Source organism: Pteropus medius, unplaced genomic scaffold, assembly GCF_902729225.1.
Source record: "Pteropus medius unplaced genomic scaffold, Ma_sr-lr_union100, whole genome shotgun sequence".
In the NCBI taxonomy this organism is placed as follows: domain Eukaryota; kingdom Metazoa; phylum Chordata; class Mammalia; order Chiroptera; family Pteropodidae; genus Pteropus; species Pteropus medius.
This window is the reverse complement of record NW_024349225.1, coordinates 1483058-1505837: the sequence shown is the minus strand read 5'-3', so window position 1 is coordinate 1505837 and position 22780 is coordinate 1483058. Positions and strand designations below refer to the sequence as shown.

General features: G+C 38.4%; 1 protein-coding gene across 1 annotated transcript in view; it reads left to right on the top strand.

The window, feature by feature from the left end:
* The window catches only part of SPATA45 (spermatogenesis associated 45), a 68505-nt gene extending 46602 nt beyond the window's left edge, over positions 1–21903 (top strand). The window contains exons 2-3 of the mRNA XM_039881198.1: positions 15786–16100; positions 20406–21903. Of these exons, the coding sequence (XP_039737132.1) occupies positions 15824–16100; positions 20406–20425 (297 nt within the window). The 5' untranslated portion in view covers positions 15786–15823 and the 3' untranslated portion in view covers positions 20426–21903. The remainder of the gene's footprint in view (positions 1–15785; positions 16101–20405) is intronic.
* Positions 21904–22780: the final 877 nt, after the last annotated feature.

The following is a 22780-nucleotide window of genomic DNA, read 5'->3' as shown; positions in this document are numbered from 1 at the left end:
GGACCCGGTCCAGCACTCAGGAGTATGAATTTGGCCTCTCGCCCCAGCACACGTGTGCGTCAAGGTCAGACAGACACTGCCTTTAAAGCAGACGGCACCACGTTTCAAAAGTTCGTGCTCGACTCGGCACAGGAAAAACACCATAAAGCATTTCAACCGAATAAAGAGATTTCATCAGAAATCTACCCTTGGAAAGTTGGAATCCCTGCCCAACCGCCATGCCGCTGACAAATGCGGCTTGCGGCTTGTGAGAGGTGTGGTGCCACAGCAGACCCTGTCGCTCAGCATTCGTCCTTGGACCAATACCTGTAGTTAGTAATTCCTGGACACAGACATTCATTGGGTTCAGTGGGTTCCAATTATCAAATTTGTTTTGAACGGTATGTGCCAGACATTATCATGGGCTCTGGGGAATAAAAGAAATGAGATAGTTCCCACTCTCAAGAGCACACATAACCTTGAGTCTTCCTTGACTAGAGAAAAAGGCAGCCCTGCTACTTTTTGAGAAACAAAATTTGAAGGAAAAAAAGAATACTCCAAATACTCATTATTAAACTTAAATTGAAACTAGGAGTATCTCCCTATAGATTTAATCTTAAAAAGTGCTGCTATCTAAAACCCTAAAACCGTGTATACATTTTATTGCTTCTTACTATTATTTTGATTGTGTGCAAAAATATATCAGATACCTCTCAGTACAGGTGAAATGCTACATAATTCTAAACTTTAAGGAATATGCACATTTTAATGTCTTCTTTGGTCACCCCATATAAATTGCCACACGCAACCCCCTTCCTCTCTCCTGCTTATTTTTCTCCTTAGCACTTACCACTCTCTAAAATGTCCTATATTTTACTTTTTTTCCTTGGTTACTGCTGAAAGTTTTGTTGTTTTTTGTTGCTGCTACTGCAGCTACTATATTCTGAGAACCTGAAACAGTACCTAGCATATGTAGGTGTTCAATAAATATTTACTGAATGGCTGTAGCTAACAAACATTGAATATTTTAAACAATTATTTGTTTTGTAAATGAACCCAGTTTTTAAAAAAACTTGTAAATTTCCTCTGCAAATATAATTTTTAAACATTGATTTAGATATTATTTTAGATTACCAAGCAATATTCTCTGAATGAACAAATAACTAAATGTGAAATCCTAAGGTTTTCAGTCTTAGTTAATGGATTTCTGAAAAATGAACTAATTGCATTGCTTAATATTTGGCACAACTTACTCAATATTTAGAGGCATTTTTTATTTCTTCGTGTATCATGAAAACTTCTACATAACTCACCAAAAAAAAAAAAAAAAAAAAAAAGGCTGTTCAGAAAGGGAATCCAATGGGGAGAATTTTAAATGGACCTTTCTTTGCTTGCCCGGGTAGTACCTCCATCCCAAAAGGTTCACAGTAAAATTCAGGTATCTGCAAGCTTCCCATCCCCTTTCTAAAACCAGAAACTGGCAAATTACATTAGGCCTCATTTTCCTTTCCATAGAGGTAGCTTCCTGGAGGGAAGCCATTCTTTCTGATCATTTAGGCTCCTTCTATCTAGAGATAATTTGTCCTCTTTGTGTCCTTAGCAAGAAGGATTAGGTTGGCAGTTCTCTAGGTATCCTGGATACCAGTCAGTATCTAATTTCCCTCTGCATTTTTACCAGCTGGCATCTATCCTACTCTTGCCCTTGTCATTTGCCTTCCCTGCACATGACAAAGCTCTGAATCTAACACTATCACTATCTACAAAGGAGTGTACCACCAAGAGGGTCTAGAGTAGGAGAGAAGAGCATCAGATCTATACCACAGCTCTTTGGATTTGAATCCTAATCTCAGTACTCACTAGCTGTGTGAACTTAGGCAACTTACTTAGCTGTTCTATAATAGTGCATGCTTTCATAGGATTGCTATTATGAGGGTCAAATAAATGAATGACGCCTGGCACGTGGTTTAGATATTCTTAGTTATAATTATTAAGGTAGTCTACTGCAGATTCAGGCTCCAGATTCAATTGGCCTGGATTCAAATCCTAGCTCTTTCACTTACTAGCTGCATGTCTTTGGACTAGTTACTCTGCACGTCAGTTACTCTGCACGTCAGTTTCTACAACTGGAAAATGAAGACAATATTCTTTATAAAACTATTGTGAAAAATAAATGGCTAAAAAATATAAGCACTTAAATGATGCCTGCCTGACTTCTGATCTATAGTAATATTCTGTCAATATTACCCATAACCACTATTATCAACTCATATTTCCGTAAAGTCACATCTCATTCTCGTGTTATCTTATATTTGACCCCATTTTTGTCTATTGAAGCCTGCTTGGATTGTCTTGGAATTACTCCAAGCTTTTTCAGACTGGATTGAAGATTGTAGAGTCCCCCCTGGAGGGTGTCCTGTGTGATCCTAAAGGGAAGCACGCAATGGCGTATACTGACGACCCTTAGCCTAACGAGAGGTAGATTTCTTGTATTCCGAGGTGGTCAACAGATAAAGGGACCACCATGTGACATTCTAGACTAGAGTTAGGTGATATCTATGTTGGACCAGGTATATTGTGGATAAGATTTATGAATTCCATGGAAAATAAGCTATGTGAGATCTAGGATTTCTTCTGATTTTAAGTTTCTGTGGTTTCTGAAAAGTAAAATTAGGTGTTCCCAATGAAAGCATTAAACAAAATTCATATGTCTATTTCAACCAAACTCCATAAAATAAAGAATGGAGTACAGAAAAGGGACTCAGTATCTCTTTATAGTGTCATTCTCATCTGCTAACCTTGCCTCCTCTCTCTTGAGGCTTCAGTCGTAGTTACTTATTAACCAGTTTAGGCAAGAATCTATCATATATTTGGGTGTATAATATAACATGAACCTTAACTTCTGCCAGCGACGACGCTCCTGGGAGCATCACTTAGCTGGGAGTCACAATGAAATTGAGCTACATTATGGGCATGGAATGCTAAGTCTGAGACAGGTTTGAGTAAGTAAGAGTTCAGCGATTGGAGAACTGAACAGCTCCCAGGAGCCAAAGTCCAAGATGGTATATATGTTGGAATACGGAATGATGTGGCTGTTCCCGAGCAAAGGTTTCCTATGATCTAAAAGGGTAAACTACAAACCAGAACAATGCCACTAGATGTAAAATCCATGTTTCATGAGGAGGGGGATAGATTTTTAGCAACCTTGTCTTCAGTTTGCACAACTATTACCACCCTCTGTCCACCTGAGCAGCCTTGGGTACGATGGGCACACTGTTCTACTCTAGAGAACGATTAAATTAGGAATGGAGGGGTGGAGGGGGCCTAATCATTTTCAGGATCTCTTTAAGAAACTGATATCAAAATTAAACTACAAAAATTGATATAAGACCATCAAAGAGACCCTGAAGCTTAAAGCTATATTAACTTGATGGTAAATCCACCTCACTCTCCCACCTATTGCAACTAATATCTTCATTGCCTGATTTGCACTAAAAAGATCGTGCAAACTCTTTATATGTTTCCTATTGATCCGCTACTCTGGAGGTCATTTACAGAAACCCATGATGAAGGCATTAGACCAATGAAAATAGACTCCCGTCTCCCATTCTAGCCTTGGCCAATCCAGAGCATCAACTAAGTATTCTTAAGGGTTATATATGCTTAGAATTCAGAAATTGAATACCTCCTGAAAACTGTATTTAGAGGAAGTGCCAGATGGAGCCAGGTCACAAGGAGAAATCAAGTTCCTAATCCAAAGAAGCGTAGGAAACAAAGGAGAAGACAAGATGAAGCCCAGAAATCAACTGTATGAGAAAGCAGGTCTGAAACGGATGGTAGAGAGTGCAGTGGAGCAATTTTAATGAGCAAGCACTGGTAAACTCATGTGTACATGTACGTGCATGCACACATCTCCCACACGCACTAGCACACATTCTTTCCACAGTAAAGAATATAGACCAAGGGTGACAAGGTCCATGGAGCTTTGGGAGGAAAGGCAGTGGTGGTGGCAGTGGTTGGGGACTCAGTTGTAGCAAAGAAGAGTCTGTAATGAATATCGCATACTTCTAGCCTTGAGCTAGAAGTAACCTTTAGCAGGGGGTGATGGGAAAAAAGACAAAACAGGTTCACATGCACATTGCTGGAGAGGAGGATGAGGGTATTCTGGATGGTGAGAAAAGGCATACGGGTGGGAGCTGGAACGGCGTATGGGGGAACTAGTCTGGCTACAATGAAAAGAAGGCAGATAGAGGCAAGATTGTTCGAGACCAGGAAGTTCATGTTAAGGAGCCTCAATTTTATTCTCTAAACATTAAAGCGTCACTGAAATTTGACTGGAGAAGTAGAATGATCAAAAAATGATTTAAGTGTTCAAGATGAATTTGAGGTGAAAAAGAGACAAAGCAAAGGTAACTATTAGTAGGCAATATAATACATAATATATATTTATTTGCGGTTTACTGAATGCCCAACATTATTCCAACAAGAATTTGAGGGGACTACTAGTATAACAATTACAAAAGAACAAATATACTTATAATCTCTGAATTGTGGAGATGCAGAGAGAGTGGCAGTCCGTCGTTGACCCCGATGTTGTTATGCGGTGTAAGACTACGTACTGTTTTTATCATTATCAGCTGTGAAAAAGAAACAAGACCCAAAATGGAATCACTTGTGGTAAGCCCCATCAAAACTTAATACCTAATCGAATTGTAATTTCAGTCTCTCCTAGGAGTAGAATTTTAAACCCATGAGTCTGGAATTTCTTGGCCAGCACTAGTGAGGTAATCTGCCTGATAAAGACCGCCAAGGTGAACGTGCCTGAACATATTTACTCTTTTAACCTGTTTGTCCCATCCTACTTCTGTCTATAAAAACTTTTCATTTTGTACAACTGCTCAGAACTCCCTTCTGTTTGCTAGAAGGGATGCTGCCTGATTCATGAATTGGTCAATAAAGCCAGTTAGAGCTTTAAATTTACTTGGTTGAATTTTGTTCTTTAATGCAGCATATGTCTCTTCCCCAAAAAACTATAAGCTTCTTGGGGGTAGCGACGGTCTAAGTTATCTTTGAATCTCCTGCTCCTAGTATCATATCTGGAAAATAATGCTCAATACATATTCATTGAATGAATGAATGTTATCAATTGACCCCACTTCTAATCATCAAATACAATTCTGATTACCAATTCTGATGTTTGGGATTTTCCCCCTCACCAAACAATTCTCCAAAACACCAGCTTGATGTTCTAGCCATTCAACTCAACTCTGACATTATCTACCTGGAAATAGCATCAGATCCCACAGGTTAAGTAAGGGCTTAATTCTACAAGACTGTCCCCCAACACACGCATTCTTCTGACGACAATCACAAAAACTGGTGGTCACGTGTGTGGACAAAAAAGATCTATGGAAAGTAACCTCACAGTTATCTGATCATAAATTCCTAACTGGGCAGGTCATGGTGGGTTGTCATGCACCAGGATGTAACTTCCTTAGTGACAGGTTTATCTTTGCTTTAAGCAAGCCCTGTCCATTGTTTCTATGCATCTAGGTTAACATAGCTTTGAAATGCCCCCTTTCAGACCCCTCCTTCTAAATCATGGCCACTCTCAAGAGAGCACATAATCTTAACTATCCTGTAATCCGATCCCCTCCTTGCTTTCTCTCACCTTCAGGTAATCTTCCTCAGGTTTCCTCCCTAATGGCAAATACATAAAAGAAATTGCAAATTGTTATTTTCTAAGCATTTATCTCAGTCTGTAAAATCTTGCTTCCAGATATATCCTCTGTTTGGTTCAAATACATTTTTATAAAAATTCTCTATCGGTTTGGATGTTTTTACTTTGACATGTGCTTCTGCCCAACTGGCTATATTTAGATCCAGGTCCCTACAACCCATTCTTTGGCTTCAATTAATTTGCTAGAGCAGCTCACAGAACTCAGGGAAACATTTTACTTACTCAATTACTGGTTTATTATTAGACTATAATTCAGGAATAGCAGGTAGAAGAGTCGCATAGGGCAAGGTACGTGGGAGGGGGTATAGAGCCTTCCTGCTCTCTGCCACTCTCTCTGCATCTCCACATGTTCACTGATCCAGAAGCTCTCTCCCAACCCAGTCATTTTAGATTTTTATGGAAGTTTCATTACTTAGGCATGATTGATTAAATCATTGGCATAGGCGACTGACACAGTCTCCAGTCCCTCTCTTTTTCCTGGAGGTCTGAGGTGGAACTGAAAGTTCTAACCCTCTAATCACATGATCGGCTCCACTGGCAACCAGCCCCGCTTCCTTAGGTGCTTCCCAAAAGTGACCTCATTAACATTACAAAAGACACCCTTATTGTTCTCATCTTGGAAAATTCCAAGGGTGTTAGAAGCTCTGTGCCAGAAACAGGGATGAAGACCAAATACACATTTATTATTAGAAATCACGATATCATATTAGTATAGTAGATATATTAGCTACCATAGCAAGACTAATTCCTGATCTCCAGGCTTGGGAGCATGAGGTTGCTAATACACTGCCCCTTTGGTCGGGATGGGTAAAGGAGCTGGGCGTGGCAGTGTCAGCTTGGAGACTGTACCAACAGCAGAGGAGCGCAGAGAAGAAAGCACACCACGCTGGCCACTTGGTGCCACGAGTATGCCACGTGCATGTTTCTCATGCAATCTTCCTCATGATCGGCTAAGAAATGCTCTCCATCTTCTCAATTTAGCCAGATCCTACCCATCCTTTATTACCCGGGTCCCCTCAATTCCCACCTTTTCCCTAAATCTGTCTTCATGACTGCAGCCCCTAGATATCTCTTCTCTCCCTCTTCTCCCCCTGGTAGCACAGTTAGAGACGCTCACTGAACTCATCCTGGCAGTTGTGGGGGGTCCAGAATGAGTCACCCCAAAATGTGCTTCTGTGGTGTGAGGGCTGTTTTGAGCTAAAGGCAACTTTAGCCACAGGCTCAAGAGAAATTTCTGCCTGCACACCTTCCCTCCCCTTAACTACCCAGGAGAATTTGAATAAGAGGACTTGCTGCCCATATGAGATTATCGGAGGTAACTTCTTTTGATCTATCTTTAGAGCAGGGCAAATTTCTATTTACTAAAGGTCTGATGTTCTTATCATCCCGCAATGACCTTTGGAAGCCCTCAAGGCAGTTTACTTCATCCCCAGCTCACAGGTCTTATAAACCCATGTTCCCTTTCTATTTCTGAACCTCTGGTGCGTATGGGGGTCTCTGACTCCCATATGTGGGGTTCCCATATATATGTATGTATTAAATTTGCTTATTTTCTCTTGCTAATCTGTCTCCTGTCTATTTGATTATTAGATCAGCCAGAAGAACCTTGAGAATAGAGAAAGTCTGTTCCTTCCCAACACAATGTTACTTAGTTTTTCCTTTGCGTATTTTATTCCTTCTCTAGATTTGAGCTTTTTGAAGCCAAGGACTGGATCTTATATCTTATTTTATAATGCTCTCAATCAGTACCTAGAAAGGCTCTTTATTTGGCAGTCCACATGGCATTTAGAATCACTTGCATCTAACTTAGAAAATGCCCTTAGGTGGCAGTGACTAATAGTAGGAAAATGGCCAGCCCCATTATTGCAAAACTTTAAAAATTACTTTAGATCATAGGTTAAATCATGCCCTCTCTCCTCTCTGAAATGTAACTAAACACAGCTTAAATACAATTTTACAAAGTTGACCATAATACCACCTGCCTAGTATTGTATCGTATAACCTTAGATGTGAATGAACAAAGACCTTGGTAAGGTTTGAAGTGAGCAGCAAACTAGAGCAAGTCCAAGAAATCGAGGATAGGCTACCTTAGAATGTAACCTCACATCTCTGCTGGGAGAGTAATCCACGAGCAAGGAAAAATTGTTGTCTTAAGAATTATTTAAATTGGGGTTTTTATGTGACAAATTATTGATCGCATTGTAAAATAATGATACCCTGTCATTATACACTCCTGGGCATAGTACACATAACTTTCAGAATTAATAATCTAATTTAAATTTTAGAAAAACTTATAATGCTTGTAATGTACTTTACAGTTTACAATGGTCTTTCATCTATTATCCTGTTTAATTCCCACAATAGTTCTGTATTAATTGATATCAGCCTCACTTTACAGCTAAGGAAGGTAATACAGAAATCTTTCTCCAGGTTGTACTCTAAGAAGGAAGGATTTGGATACAGTCCCCCGCCCTCAGGTGCCGGGATTGTGCCCAACTGGTTAGGTCTCTAAATAAGCCTTTTGTATTACTTGGGAGCTTTGCTTAAAAAAAGAAAGAGAAAAGAAAAGAAAACAATGAAAAAAATTCCTTTTATCCTTAGAAACTGCCCTGCATTGGCCTCAATAGTGTACCCCAGTCTCATTAGAATTGGGTGGTCAAGTTTCTTTTGTTGGCCCTTCATATTGTTCCTTAGAAAATTAATTGGCATTGTGAACCTCCTTCTTCAATAATAATCTTTTATTCTCCCACTAATTCCTGTAATGAGATAAAGACTTCTATATTCCTGAAGATTATTTTCAGTTAGAGACTTCCTCTTCTGAGAAAAAAAAATTATATATATACATTATATATATAATGTGTCTATATTATATATATATGTATATATATACATAAATAAAAATTATATATATGTGTGTGTATATATATATGAATGAAACAATTCCCTAAGTAAAATATTAAGCTTGAATAAAATCAATAAAAATAGCTATGAATTACTAAGTACTTACTACAAAACCCTTAGACTATAGGCTCCATGGGGACAGATTCTCATTTGTCCCCAGCATGAGAACAGCACCAGGCACAGAGTGAGTGCTCAGGGAAACCAGTACATGCAAGAAATGGATACAGGCACAATGCAAAGAGCTTTGCATACATATCTCACTTAATTCCAACCTCCTCTTCATGTCCTACGGCACACGCACAGAAACACACAATTTAAGGAAAAAGGTCTCTTTACCCCGCTTTACAGAGTAAGAAACTGATATTAAGACAGGTTGAGTTACTTATTCAAGGACAACAGCTAACACTTAAATGGTCTCTCTGACTCTAAAACTTCTCTTAACCAGTGTTCTATAAATAGAACAAAGCTGGAATGGCACAGATCAGAACATTCTATCACCAGGGTGACATCTCAGTGGGCTGCTGATCCATAACAGTGGACTTCAGGCAGGCTTTGGAGTGCAGTATGTAAAAGGTAATTGAAAATAATATATCCATAGAAAGAGTAATATATTTTCTCTCTATACAGTAGTCTCCCCTTATTCGTAGTTTCACTTTTCATGATTCCAGTTAACTCATCGTCAACCGTGGTCCAAAAACATTAAATAAAAAATTTCAAAGAGAAACAGGCAGACACACACTACATTCATGTAACTTTTGTTACAGTATGTTGTTATAATTGTTCTATTTTATTATTGTTTTTAATCTCTTACTGTACCTAATTCAAAATTAAACTTTATCACAGGTATGCGTGTATAGGAAAAAACATAGTATATGTAGGGTTCAGTATTATCTGTGGTTTCAGGCATCCACTGGGGGTCTTGGAACATATCCTTGAGGATAAGAAGGGACTACTGTATACAGTCAATTCTCATTATTGTGGTAGCTTATGTTCTATAAAGTTTCCTCAAACACTGAATTCGCAAATACTGAACAATTGCTCTTAGGGGAAATACAGGGTTAAGTCCTTGCACGCTTCTAGTGATGATATTTTTGTCAACTGATCAATATATAACCTTGTTTTAGGTGTGTTTCTGTTTAAAGACACCTTACTTGTTATATATTGTTGATCCATTAATGCCGAACTCACAGCCCACAGTACTGTAACTCGTGCCTGAACCAAGCTTCTCTAACACACACTAACACACATGTTCTCCCTAAGGCACATCCTCGCCTGCTTAAGTTAGGAACACTAGACAATGGGTCAACACTACACCTGAGGGTCATTCAAAACAGCAATGGGTCAACACTACACCTGAGGGTCATTCAAAACAACAAAAAGCACCACAATGCAAAAACTGTGACACTAAATAGACATGAAAAGGTCACTTGTTTACAGTCTGAGTGCTGAAACAAGAAGGCAGAGAGTGCCTTGTTCGACCTCGGCTGGGAGAGTGCCAGCTGGGCAGATGCAAACTCGTTACTGCTCTGTGCATGTCCGTGAATGACCACGAATGCGCCACAAGAATTGATTTTGGGATAGCAAATAAATTTTAGTGAGTAGGTGAATTTGCAAATGTGCAACCCATGAATAATGAGGATCTACTGTATATATAGGCCTGATATTTTCAAAGTCCTTTTAAAAACCATAGGTTACACACATTACTTATCTTAAGAGACTGTAAAACTGGGTGACTTCACTATAGAAATTGACCTGTCCCTGTGTCACACACAGAGCCAGTTTCATAGGCATGTGACCTTTACACTCACTCGGGGGCCCTGTGTTCAGAGGCGCCCCACACTTGGAATAATGCTCTGCTGTCACCATTTTGAAATTCTCAATGATTTTTCAACAAAAAGGCCTGCATTTTCATTTTGCAACGGGCCCCACATATTATGTAGCTGGTCCTGGTCACACAGCAAGTAAACAGATTAATAACTGGAGGGACAAAAAAATACTATTTATTTATCCAATTAAACAAAAATTTTATAGTATCTAATTAATATATTAAAGTTACCATTTATTGAGGGTTGGCAATATTAAGCTCTTTATATGTATTGGCTCATTCAATCCTTATGACACTCTGTGAGTTGGGTCTTATTTACATTTAACATATAAGGAAACTGAGGCCTACAGAAAGTAAATTAACCAAGGTCATAGATTTAGAATAGCTTGAATAGGAACTAAATCTTTTTGACTCCAAAATCTATGCTCTTACCCTTAGACCTTTGCTATGTCTAATTTTAGTTGGCTCCAGGTTTCAGATGATTTGTAATAGGAGTTTGAATTTTGCAATCTTTTCGGTGAACTTTTAATTAAGACATCTACATTTCATTCGCAGTAAACCTATTTAATAGGCTTTTAACAAAATATAAATTAGCTCAAAAGTACATAAGACAATGACCTTGTCTTCTTTTTCCTTTCCTTTAGTCATGTCCCCATTTGTTTTTCACTTGTACATTCCCCAGAGAGGGTGAACAGTAAAAATATTAAAGCAGATAGAAGTCAGTAAGTTTAATTTCTGACAACTTAGTATCTCTAATGAAGACGAAATGGCAAAAACGAGGTATTATTTATAGATTTTATTTCATCGATATTTTCTTGTTTCCCCTACACTGGATAATTAATTGGTAATTGGAATAGAGTTAGCTTTATTGAGGCCAATTTAATTCTTTAGTGTTGAGTATGTAAAATAGTTTGTCTTCTTTCAATTTAAACTTGCGAGATGCAGTGTGGGAAAGGTACCTTCTCTTTTCTCTCTTCACTTCTACCATTGACGTCTCGCCTAAAGACCTGTTTACTGAGATCACTTGGTCACCAAGGGATCATTTCTGGGTTATACCTTATTTTTATATTGTGAGAAAACATTACTAGATTTATACCTTTAAGGAGGTCAGTTTGTCAATTGCATTTTATTGGGCTCTTAAATTATGCTGAGCTCAAACTCCAAACGTTATTGTAAAAGATATGATGATGCCTAAGCCCAGGGACTTTCTAAGGGAGACAGGAAAGAGAAATATAACATGGAAAAGCTGTCCATGCCAGAGATGGCAAAATTAAACTGCAGTTCAGTAAAAAATAATTTTTCTTCTCATATCCTTTACCAAAAACAAAACAAAACCAAACCCAATCACTTTCTCTTATGTTTTTAAAATTCTCAGAAACAAAATGAATATAGGAAAGTTAAATCCTGTCTGAGACGCTGGATTAGAGAAAAATAGCTTTTCTTGTTTCTCCTAGTCCTAAAATTTTGAGAACAGAGCTAAGCTCAACCCTTAGCCAGGAGACAAGCCCAGCCAGACTCTCAAGCCTGAAGCTGAGTTCTCAGGTGAGCCCAGCCCAGATCAGTCAGTCGATCCACCACTGAGCATGAGAATAAACGTTTACTGTTGTATGCCGTTGAGTTTTGCAGCATTTTTGTAGCAATAAGTGCCTAAGAAAATTCTTTAATATCTTTCAGTAAATTCTAGTCTTCCTTGTGGCTCTGGAAAGGGGGAGGGGAAAAAGTGTAGAATTTTATTCTCCCTCAAAACATTTCCTTTTTATACAGGGACACCAATTTTCTGCAAATATAAATACTTGTGAAATTTATCTGTTAGCCAGAGAATTTTGAAAATATGCCTATTCTCACACTTGAAACCTATATAATTTTATTAACTAATGTCACCCCAATACATTTAATTAAAAAAAAAAGAGAAGATAATGTACCTATTCTACCCTGAGGATGCATTAAGAAAAATATATATATACCTATTTTCCTTTTATCTTTTTAAGAATGAAAAACTGATGACTTTGGTGGGTTTCCTAAAACAGTGTTTGTGTGATTTTGGTCACTTCAATGTGTTTCAAAGTGTAGCGTTCAAAGAGTAAACAACCTAAAAGTCTAACAATAAAGGAACTGATTAAATAAATTACTGTAAGTCCATATGATAGACTACTTCATTGTCATCAGATATTACATTTTTTATTAATAAAGATACATATATAATGACATGAAAAAGTCTCATGACATAATATTGGGTGAAAGGAAATCAGGACTCATAAGTGATATACTTTTCATTCATTCGACAAGCTGATACGCATTAGGCAATGTGCTGGGTGATGACCCCAATTATATCTCACAGCTTTATTGTAATGTAATTGACATAAATAAACTGCATATGTTTAAAGTATACGGTTTGATAAGCTTTGAAATGTGCATACACTCCTGAAACCATTACCACAATATTCATCACCCCTAAAAGTTTACTCATATCTCTGCCCTGTCTTCAACACCTCCCCCATTCCTAGGCAACCACTGCCTTCTGTCACTATAGAGTAGTTTACATCTCCTGGAATTTTATATGAATGAAGTCATATAGTATATGTTCTTTTTGTCTGGATTTTTTTTTCACTTAGCATAATTATTTTGAGATTCATCCATGTCATCGTATGTATCAATAATACATTTCTTTTTTATAACTGAGTAGTATCCATTGTGTGGATATACCACAATTTGTTGGTAGAATTTTGGGGCTCATAAAAATAAAGCTGTAATGAACATTCATGTATGAGTTTTTGTATGTACAAATAATTTCTTCATACACTTATACTGAGTATTTCACTTTTGTTGGGTAAATATGTAGGAGTGGACTATATGATAGATGTATGTTTAACTTTTTAAGAAGCTGCCAAATCATTTTCTAAAGTGGTTGTACCATTCTACATTCTCAGTAGCAGAGGATGAGAGTTTCAGTTCCTTCACATCTTTGCCAATACCTGATTTGGTCAGTCTCTTTAATTTCAGCCATTCCAGTGGTATGTAGTGGTATCTTATTGTAGTATTAATTTACATTTCCCTAATGACTGATGATGTTGACTGAGAGTCTTTTTATGTGCTGACATATAACTTCTTTAGCATATTGAAAATATAATTTCTCTGTCTTGCAGTTTCTGTTGTTGCTTGTTGAAGAGTCAGCTGTTAGTACAACTGCCCTTACTTTTATTCTCTGATTGCTTCTAAGATTTTCTTTTATTTTTCATTTTTTTTCAAATTTTGCTGTAATCTAAGTGTGGATTTTTATTTTAAAAATCCTGGCGGTTATTCTTTGAGCTTCTCGAGTCTGCGAACTGGTATCATTCATCAGTTCTGGATATTTCTCACACATATTTCTATATCTTGCCTCTGTCTCATTTTGTCCTTTGGACTTCCCAGTCCACATAGGTTTGATCTTGTCACTGTGTCCTCCACATATTCAACTTTTTATAGTTTTTGTCTTTTGTCCTTCTGTGCTGCACTCACAATAATTACTTCTGATCTATCCTTTAGTTCTTTAATTTTCTCTTCATCTCAGGGTAAGAGTGAGCCTGATATAAACGCACATTTCATTATCCAACTTGCAAAGCAAGTATTGTCTTAGCACTACGCATAGCTCTGGCAGAAAAAAATCCCTCCAAATTCCTCCATGTATCTTCAGCCCAAATTCACAAGCAGAGAGGTTACAAGAAATGTCAAGCTGAGAGACAAAGGTAGTTACGAGAAATGTCAAGCTCAGAATTTAGCTGAAGGAGTTCCAAGCTGGGAATACACCCAAAGTGCCTGACAGAAGCAACCTCGAATATTCTGGAAGAACTTCATCCTAGGCCTCTGGGAATCCCCACCAATACTTTTTCAAAGGCGACAAAGAGCACACAGCCAACGATAACCAATCAAGCACACAAGGAAATAAGGCATCATGAAATGAGAACAGAAGAAACCAACCCATGAAATTAGAGGCATCGGATTATAGAACAATTACGCACACTACGTTTAAAGAAATAAGAGAAAAGTTTGTAACTATCTTCAGGCAACAAACCAATAAGAATTTCTAGAAATAAAAAATGTTATTAAATAAATTTAAAACTCAGTGTATGGGTTTAGCAGTAGAAGTGGATTCGGGCTAACCATTTGGGTCCCAAGTGAATGGGAAAAGTCTTTAGACTCGTCACCGTGTACAGGCTTTGGGCTTTTATCTTTGTGTTCCTTGTCCTCAAGGCTAGCAAAACTATTTCTCTAACACTGTGTGATCAGAAAATGTCTGCAGGTCATTGTTCTTGCTTTGTCTTCATTTGAGGCCTGATAGTTCTGTACTGTCTTGTCTTTATTAACAAATTAAAAAAACATATTTTCCCTCAGAATTTTAGTAGTTTTCACTGGGAGGTTGGTTTGAATATAGTCCACCACAGTCTTAAATAGAAGTTCTGTTAATCTATATAAAATGTTAATGTGACATTATTTTTTAATGTCAGAGCTGCCTTTGTGTGTAGTAAAAAGGGCTATTCATATTTTCTTGGATTTTAAATTAATACTGATTTGCTAAAATTAAAACGAAAACCTTTCTGCCAACTTTGATTTCAACATGATTCTTGTTTTCTATTTAAAAACTGAGTTACTGAGTATAAAGAATGATCACCCTTATTTTTTCTGAAATTAATGTTTCGTTAACTCAAGTTGAAAAGACTGAACACCTCTAAGTAATCAGTCCATTTACAAACTTAGTTAATAAAAGTTCTTTAACTATTTTAAACTTCCTTTGTAAATTTAACATATTTGATTTTAAGCACTTCAAATACCTGACAAGACAAATGTACAGCCCAATTAAGCAAACTCTTCCTAAATACTGAACAACACTTACACATTTTAAAATTTATGTTCTACTAGAGCCAATTTAATACCTTTTCTGAACCCATTTATAATGAAATATCTTTGGATATTTATTGGTAAAGAAACATCCAAAATGTGAATTTGGTTGTCTCTGAATCAAGAATGATTTTAGCTTTCCTATCTTATACTTTTCTGTATTTTCTTAATTTTCCACAATGACTATGTATTATTTTTATAACCAGAAGAAACAACAGTTCCTATAAGCAGGAGTCAATGTTAGTATTAGTTTCAAAAAGAATTTTTTTCTTCTACTATGTCCTCTTTTTCTAACCTTTTTTTCTTCCCTAAAGAAACATCAAAACACAAAAAGACCTTAGAGAACAATAATAAAAAATGGAGTGAGGTGTGAAGCAGAGGCCACAGTAGTAACTGGTAAACATCTAGTTGTGAATATTGCTGGCTTCTAGTCAAGCAGGCAACTGATGATATTTTTTAATTCGTTTGCAGGATAGCAAGAAGCACTTGACGATTAGTTTGTCAGCATAATGGCATCTATAAACAGAACCAGCGAAACAGTTAAGAAACTTAAAGCCAACAGACAGCAACTCCTGAAGGAGATCAATGAAAAGCGTGAATCCAACTGCTTGGTGGAAAGAAGCAATCAAGTTAGCTTATTGAGAGTCCAGAAGAGGCACTTCAGTGGTGCCCATACCTCCTGCACTCACACCCAAACCAAAGAACCTGCTCCCGACAGCGGGAGGAGCTCCTGGGTCAAACTGAGTCTCCTTACTCATCCGGAGAAAAGGCACTTCGCACCGAAAAGTAAGATGTGGTAGGACTCCTACTCAATCGACAGGAGGGATTTATAAGAAAATTTAGAATTTCTGGGGTTGAAAGAGGTTCATAAGTATTGCACTGGGAAAGCTTAAAGGCAGCCTGTCTTAAAAGTATCCGTAGACTAGTCTAGGTGATGGAAGATCTACTCCAGACTAGAGATTCTCATTTTCTTGTGCTTACAGAATCCCAGGCTCCCCCTCCAGGCTGCCTCATTCAGCAGGCTCTTGTTTGGGTCCTGGAGCCTGTACTCTCAGCAGACTAAGGTGATTTTGATGTTGATGGCCTGAGAACTATATTTTGAGAAAAGTTGTTATAGGTAGTTATAACAGACACAAAAACTCAAGAGGCCTTCTTCTCACCAATACCTGCTGCCTCTGCAAAAATTTCATGTGCAAAATTGAGATAACAATGGAAATGATTTTGATGACAAATATCGAACAAAAAGCACTGAAAAACAATCATGAAATGTGGAGGAAGTTGGGGTGGGGGTGGTGTGCAGTGGTGGGGGTGGTATTATTTTGCAGGAGGAAGAGGAGGAACAGGTAAACTACCTTGATTGTGAATACTTGTTTCTAATTCAAGGCAAGCAACTGATAGTGGTTTTGTTTCCCCCATCTATTTTTTGTGGGGGGAAAAGGAGCATATAATTATATTAAATACAACCAACAGATGATTAAGTTAGGTCAGAAACAAAAGAATTGCCATATTGGAGATTTGGTGAGATTCTTTGATGAGGGGGCTGTGACTTTACATTTGCCCTGTACCCTTAGTAAGTGGTTTGGAGAGGAGGAAACTGTGTGTTGTGGAATACTGAGATTCTCCACTGTGTTTAAAGTTCATCTGCAACAGTCATGTATTTAATTTTACATAAAAATAACTCTTTACAAAGAGGAATGCCTTTAGTGTTACGAATTTTAAGCATAATCTTTAATTCTGGTTGAATTAGTTGGAATTAGATGACTTAAATCACAGCTAGCAGGCTAGTTCTCATGAGTTTAGTGGAGGGTTATTCACCTCCTATGACAAACATACTTTACCACTTTACATGAATACACATGGTTTTCTACAAAACAGTCTTGGAACATTAAAATCAATCTTTAAATATTGCAGAAAAGCTTTTGTTCTTTCTAAGTGAACAGACTTAAACAGAAACTCAACTTTATAGTGTAAAATACAGAATACGTATAGATCTAATTTAAATATTACGGTATTGGTATGTAAACACATGTTCTTTCATTAAACTGGTAGTTCTCAAAGGGTGGTCTGGGCGCTCCTGGATATTCAAGTTTTTTTCAGGGGTCCAGGAGGTCGAAGCTATTTTTATAATGATACTGAGATATCGTTACTGGTTCAAAGTTTTTGTGCTTGACGTTTCATAAGGCCAATATTCAAAACGTCAGAGATTGGAGTAAGGAAAGATTTATTGATCGAGAAAGTGCCAGCTTGAGAAGATGGGGGGGCCTTAGGGCTTCCACAAATTCATCTTAAGAAAGCCCAGAATTTAGACTTCTTTTATGTCAAGGGAAGGAAGGGTGGGTGGGGCAAGAGAAGACTGACGACACAGACATCTGGACACCAACAGAGATCCAAGGAAGATCTCTAAATCCCTTTGCTCTGGTCTGTTGACCCCTGCCCATCTGAATCTGGTCTTGAGGCTCCTGCAAATCTTTGATAAAATCATTATTTTTGTACATATTTCCCCACCTCTTCAGAGAGGTACCTTCTGGAAAGGGGCTGTTCTTCCAAAAACTCAAGCCTCAAGCAGAATTCCTTTGATGATAAGCATATCTATACCAGGAGCTATTTGCCTGAACGCCATTGGAAAAACAAATGCCTACTAGAATTAAGAGTCAAAGAGACCGAGCATTTGACTCTGTTACAATATTATTTGCCTTTTTACTCTCATGCTCTCATGGGAGTACAATGAAGTTTTCTAGAGGCTATATGATGTGCAATGACATTGCTCTGACCATTAATGGAATGTGGACTGGTATTCTTGAGTTTTAAATTTTTCACAGATTTAATTTCTAATGTGGCAAACACTGAGAGATACAATACACATAAACAAAAGCTTGACAGGGTCCTCAACAGTTTTTAAGAGTACAATGGATCATGAGACCAACAAGTTTGAGAACCAGTCATCTAAACAAATGGTAGGTATTTGCTGTTGATCCAGTGCTGTCTATTCTCAAAAGCTTATTAACATTTTTTCCCCATGGTTTTTTCATTAATCTCTACTTGAAATTTATGGTCATTAGTTTCAACTTTAATTCGAATCAAGGACAAAAGAAAGGGGATGTTGGGGGCTTATTTTCCTTTTATTTCCATCAGTGGGAAAAAACCTGGATACAGAGAAGGGTGCTGACATTTTTTTCAGTGCTTATTTTATTCTGAATACTGTTAAGGTTTTAAAAAGTCAGTAACAATACCTTTCCGTTCCTAATCTGAGTTTACATCAATTGAGAGATAGATGGAGGTAACAATGTTGGTTTTTTTACTGGAAAATAAATCTATATAGGAGGAATTGGCTCGGAAGCAGCCAAAGGTGAACTCATCCCAAAACAGGCCTTACCCCATGCCAAACCAGAAGTTCAGACCTGCCACATTAGACTGAGAACATATGAGAGAATACCTCCTCCTTCAGGAGGCCAGCAGATGCAAAGAGAAAAATAAGGAGATGAAACATTAGCTCTAAAATTTGATGAACGTATTCCAGTATATGTTCAATAAATATGTAATGAGTCAAATAATAAAGATCATTAACTATAAAATAACATCCTCTTTATATAAGACGACCCTCTTCTGCCCTCTGAATCTTTAAGAATACCAAAGCTCAATGCTGGGCCCTCTTCTCATAGTCTACACTTTGTTTCTAGGTGATCTCAACCTAGACAGATGGCAGCTCTTTGACCTGTCACAGGACTTAAAACCTCATCTCTATTCTGATGAATCACACATTTCTATTTCTGCTCTGACCTTCCTCCTGAGTTCTGAACATGTCTATCAGATTGCATATATCAGGTTGCCACCTCTCCTCGATGTTATCTCAAATTTACCACTGCAAAAGCAGAATTCTTATCCTCCACCCCCAAATACACATACTCACCCCTGCCCCATTTCAGAAAATGGCCAAATATCTGGGAGTACCTTTGACTCTCCTCTTTGTCTCACACCCCACATCCAATCCGCCAGGAAGTCCTGTCAACTTCTCCTTTAAAATTAATCCTGAATCTGACCAAATCCAATCCATGATCATCTCTCTCCCAAAGTACAGCAGGGACCTCCCAACTGTCCCCCAGCCTCTACAGTTGCTGCCTCTCACATTTACTTCTTCACACAACAGTCCAAGTGCTCTTTTTAAAACATACATTAAATACGTCACTTGTTGCTCAAAACTCGCCCACCGGTGTGCTTAACTGTGTGTTTCTTTTTAAGCCTTATCCTTTCTATTGTTCTTGGCCTCATCCCATTTAGCCACTATGACTTTCTTCCTGTTCCTGGGATGTTCCACTCTGGTTCCCACCTCAGGGACTTGGCACATACTGTTCCCTTTGCCTGGAACTCTCTCTTTTTCCCTCACTTTACTCAGATCTTTGTTCAAAAGCCAGTTTATCAGAAATCATCCCATCTAAATAGAACTCCCCAACATTCTACAATCCCTTACTATGCTCCCTCTTCAATCTTCCACTTGGAGTTATAGATGCTAAAAGACGAGGTAGTCTTACTTAAAGATCGAGTCTTAAAAACAGAAGACTTTGGTGTCTTAGTTTGGGCTACTATAACAATTACCATAGACTGGTGGCTTAATCAACAACTATTTATTTCTCATAGATCTGGAGGCTGGATGTCTGGGATCAGGGTGGGCAGCATGGTCAGGTTCTTGCTACGTGCCCTCTGCCTGGTTTACAGAGGGCTGCTAGTTCTGGCTGTGTCCTCACATGGCAGAAAGAGCTAGCTAGTTATCTGACCTCTTCTTATCAGGGCACTAATCCCATTCCTGAGGGGTCCACCCTCATGACCTAATTACTTTCCAAAGGCCCCACTCCTAACACCATCACATGGGGATCAGGGTTTCAACACAGGGATTTTATGGGACACATTTAGTCCGTTGCACTCAGGTTCAGGTTCTGTGTCTGCTATTGAATAGTTTCATGCTTTTAGTTATCTAGTGTTTCTAAACCTTACTTTCTATATCTGTGAAACTACTCATACTCTCTGCCCTCAGGGCTGTTTTGAAAACTATGAAATGTATTATAAGTTATATAACATATATATTTTTTTATTTTTCAGATAATGCCATATTTGGATAAAGTGCATCTCCAGAGACACAAAGAAATACCATCTCCTTGATCCTTCTTCAGTGTCTAAATTACTTACAAATATTAATTATGAAAGAAGTCAAAAAAAGTTATTTGCTAGGTCACCAAGAAAACATTTTAAGTCACATGAAATGTATTACATCTTCATTCATTCCATTCCACCACTGAGATGTTCTGGAGAGAGGATCTGAATTATTCAAGATGCTTTAAAAGATGAATCACCTAAAAGTTCACTTCACAGTGATCTTGTTTATTAATTTAAAATGTTTAAATAGTCTGTTTCTATAAATCAGTAGAATATGCTGACCAACCCCACTAATCAAGATGAACGCTAAAGTTCTGTCAACAAGTTGTTCCTAAACACTTAATTACATTGGTCATTGACAGAAGACATGACTCCTGCTTCAGAGGCAAAGGACTTTATTACTCAGAACACAGCAAATAGCACAGCCTCATGTTTCGATCGGCTTCCCCTGCACCCCACTCCCAAACAAGATGGAGCCATCCAGAGAGATGCCATACACAGAAAGAGGTTTTGTCTCACAGCTGAAGACCTCTGAGCTTTAGAAACCCAACCTTGCTGGGAGGAAAATATTCTCTTTATTACACTGGACAGTAAATAAACCTGCACTCTGCTCCAGTGGGAGACAACACCTCTGTCTTCCAAGGCCCATGGCTATACAAACATCCTTGAAGAGATAATCTGGAACAAAAGCTGTCAGTGCCTCTGCTCCCAAGACATGCAGAAATGTGAGAGACCTATGGAGAATTATCTCCCAATACTGAGCAGTCCACATAAAGACTATCAAGTACAGCATCGTTTCTTTGGCTTAATTTAAGATGAACCATAGGTGATAAACATATAGTAAATGAGTGTCCAGTTATGTGTAATACAATTATTAACCTTTCTAGTCTCATTTCTCTATAATCCCCTGTACTGCCTCCCCCATGTACCTCTGGGTTTATGAAACTACTTGTGGTTCCCTGCTGTATTGTTACCCACCTTCACATGGCTAATTTTAGTTTAAATACCACCTTCTCCTGGAAGCCTTCCCTCACCCATCCTCTTTGCCTCTTAGGTGTTTCTACTTTATCCTCCTCTATATACCTTAAAACAGCCTCGGGCTAAAACCAGAAACTCAAACATCACAAAACTATATATTCTGGACTCTGACCCTACCTGAAATAGCAAGAAGTCCAGCCACCTACCCCCGCTTTCCTGGGAGTGTTTCAGATCTGCTGATGCACATGTTCCCTCAGTAAACATGTGGGGATGGGTATTTCCTTTTTTTTTTTTTGGCTCCGGCTCCCTGTAGAACTGTCTGCTGGTGAGCTCCCAAGTCAAGGCCACTAAGGCCTGTGCAGGAAGGCTTCCTGCGACACCCCTGGAACTTAGAAAAGATGTCAACATGGTTCACCTTTGCTAATGAAGCTACCAACGTTCAATGCCTCTTCCCTCAAGAGAGACTTGCAGGCTACAGGGCCGGCGGGGTGGGGGCCAGGAGGGAGAGCTGCATTTCCTCGCTGGCACTGCAGATGCCTCCAAGGGAGGGGCCAGGCAGAGTGGAAGATGAGCTCTGCCTCATAAGGTAAGAAGTTCCACAAATACGAGAAAAGTGGAAAAAAAGAATGGGAATGTTCACTGCAGTCTACTCTTTGGGATGCCCCCAAATCGACACACACCCTTCTTGCTATGTCTTTTAAAAATGCTTTCACAACATTGATCACCATCTGCTATGGATTGCCAATGTCGTATCTTTAAAATCAACTGGACTTTTGCTGTCTGGAAAGCCATCCAGGCTCTATAACTCACAGATTTCCTTCTCTTCCTTCCTTAATTTCCCTAAGGGTCTCTTGATGGCAACTATTTCAGGGTATCAATTTTCTCATCAATCAGGGTTCTTAAAGATGCAAGGAATAGAAATTAAATTTGGTCAATTTAAGAAGAAAATGAATTCACTGAAAGATTTTGGATTGTTCATAAAATCTCCACAAGGGCTGAAAACAAAATTCATATCACTGAACTAGAAGTATAAAGACTCTACTGCCATAGACAGTGGGCCAGAACCTGCAGCTAACACTGCCAACCTCACCAAGCTGGGCTCTGAATGCTGCTACACCGCCTACCCTCACCAGAATGCAGTCAGCTTGGTCCTGGCATCTGCATGTGACTAAATTCATTCAACATCTAGGGTGGGTCATATTATCAGTGCCCTGGGTGCAAGAAAGGATAGAAAATGATTGCCTGGCCTTGTCAGTTTCTATAGTGAGAAGTGGACTCTGTTTAATAAGGTGAGAAATTCTCCAAAGGAATTTATATGTGTGATGGCAAAAAAACACTCAGAT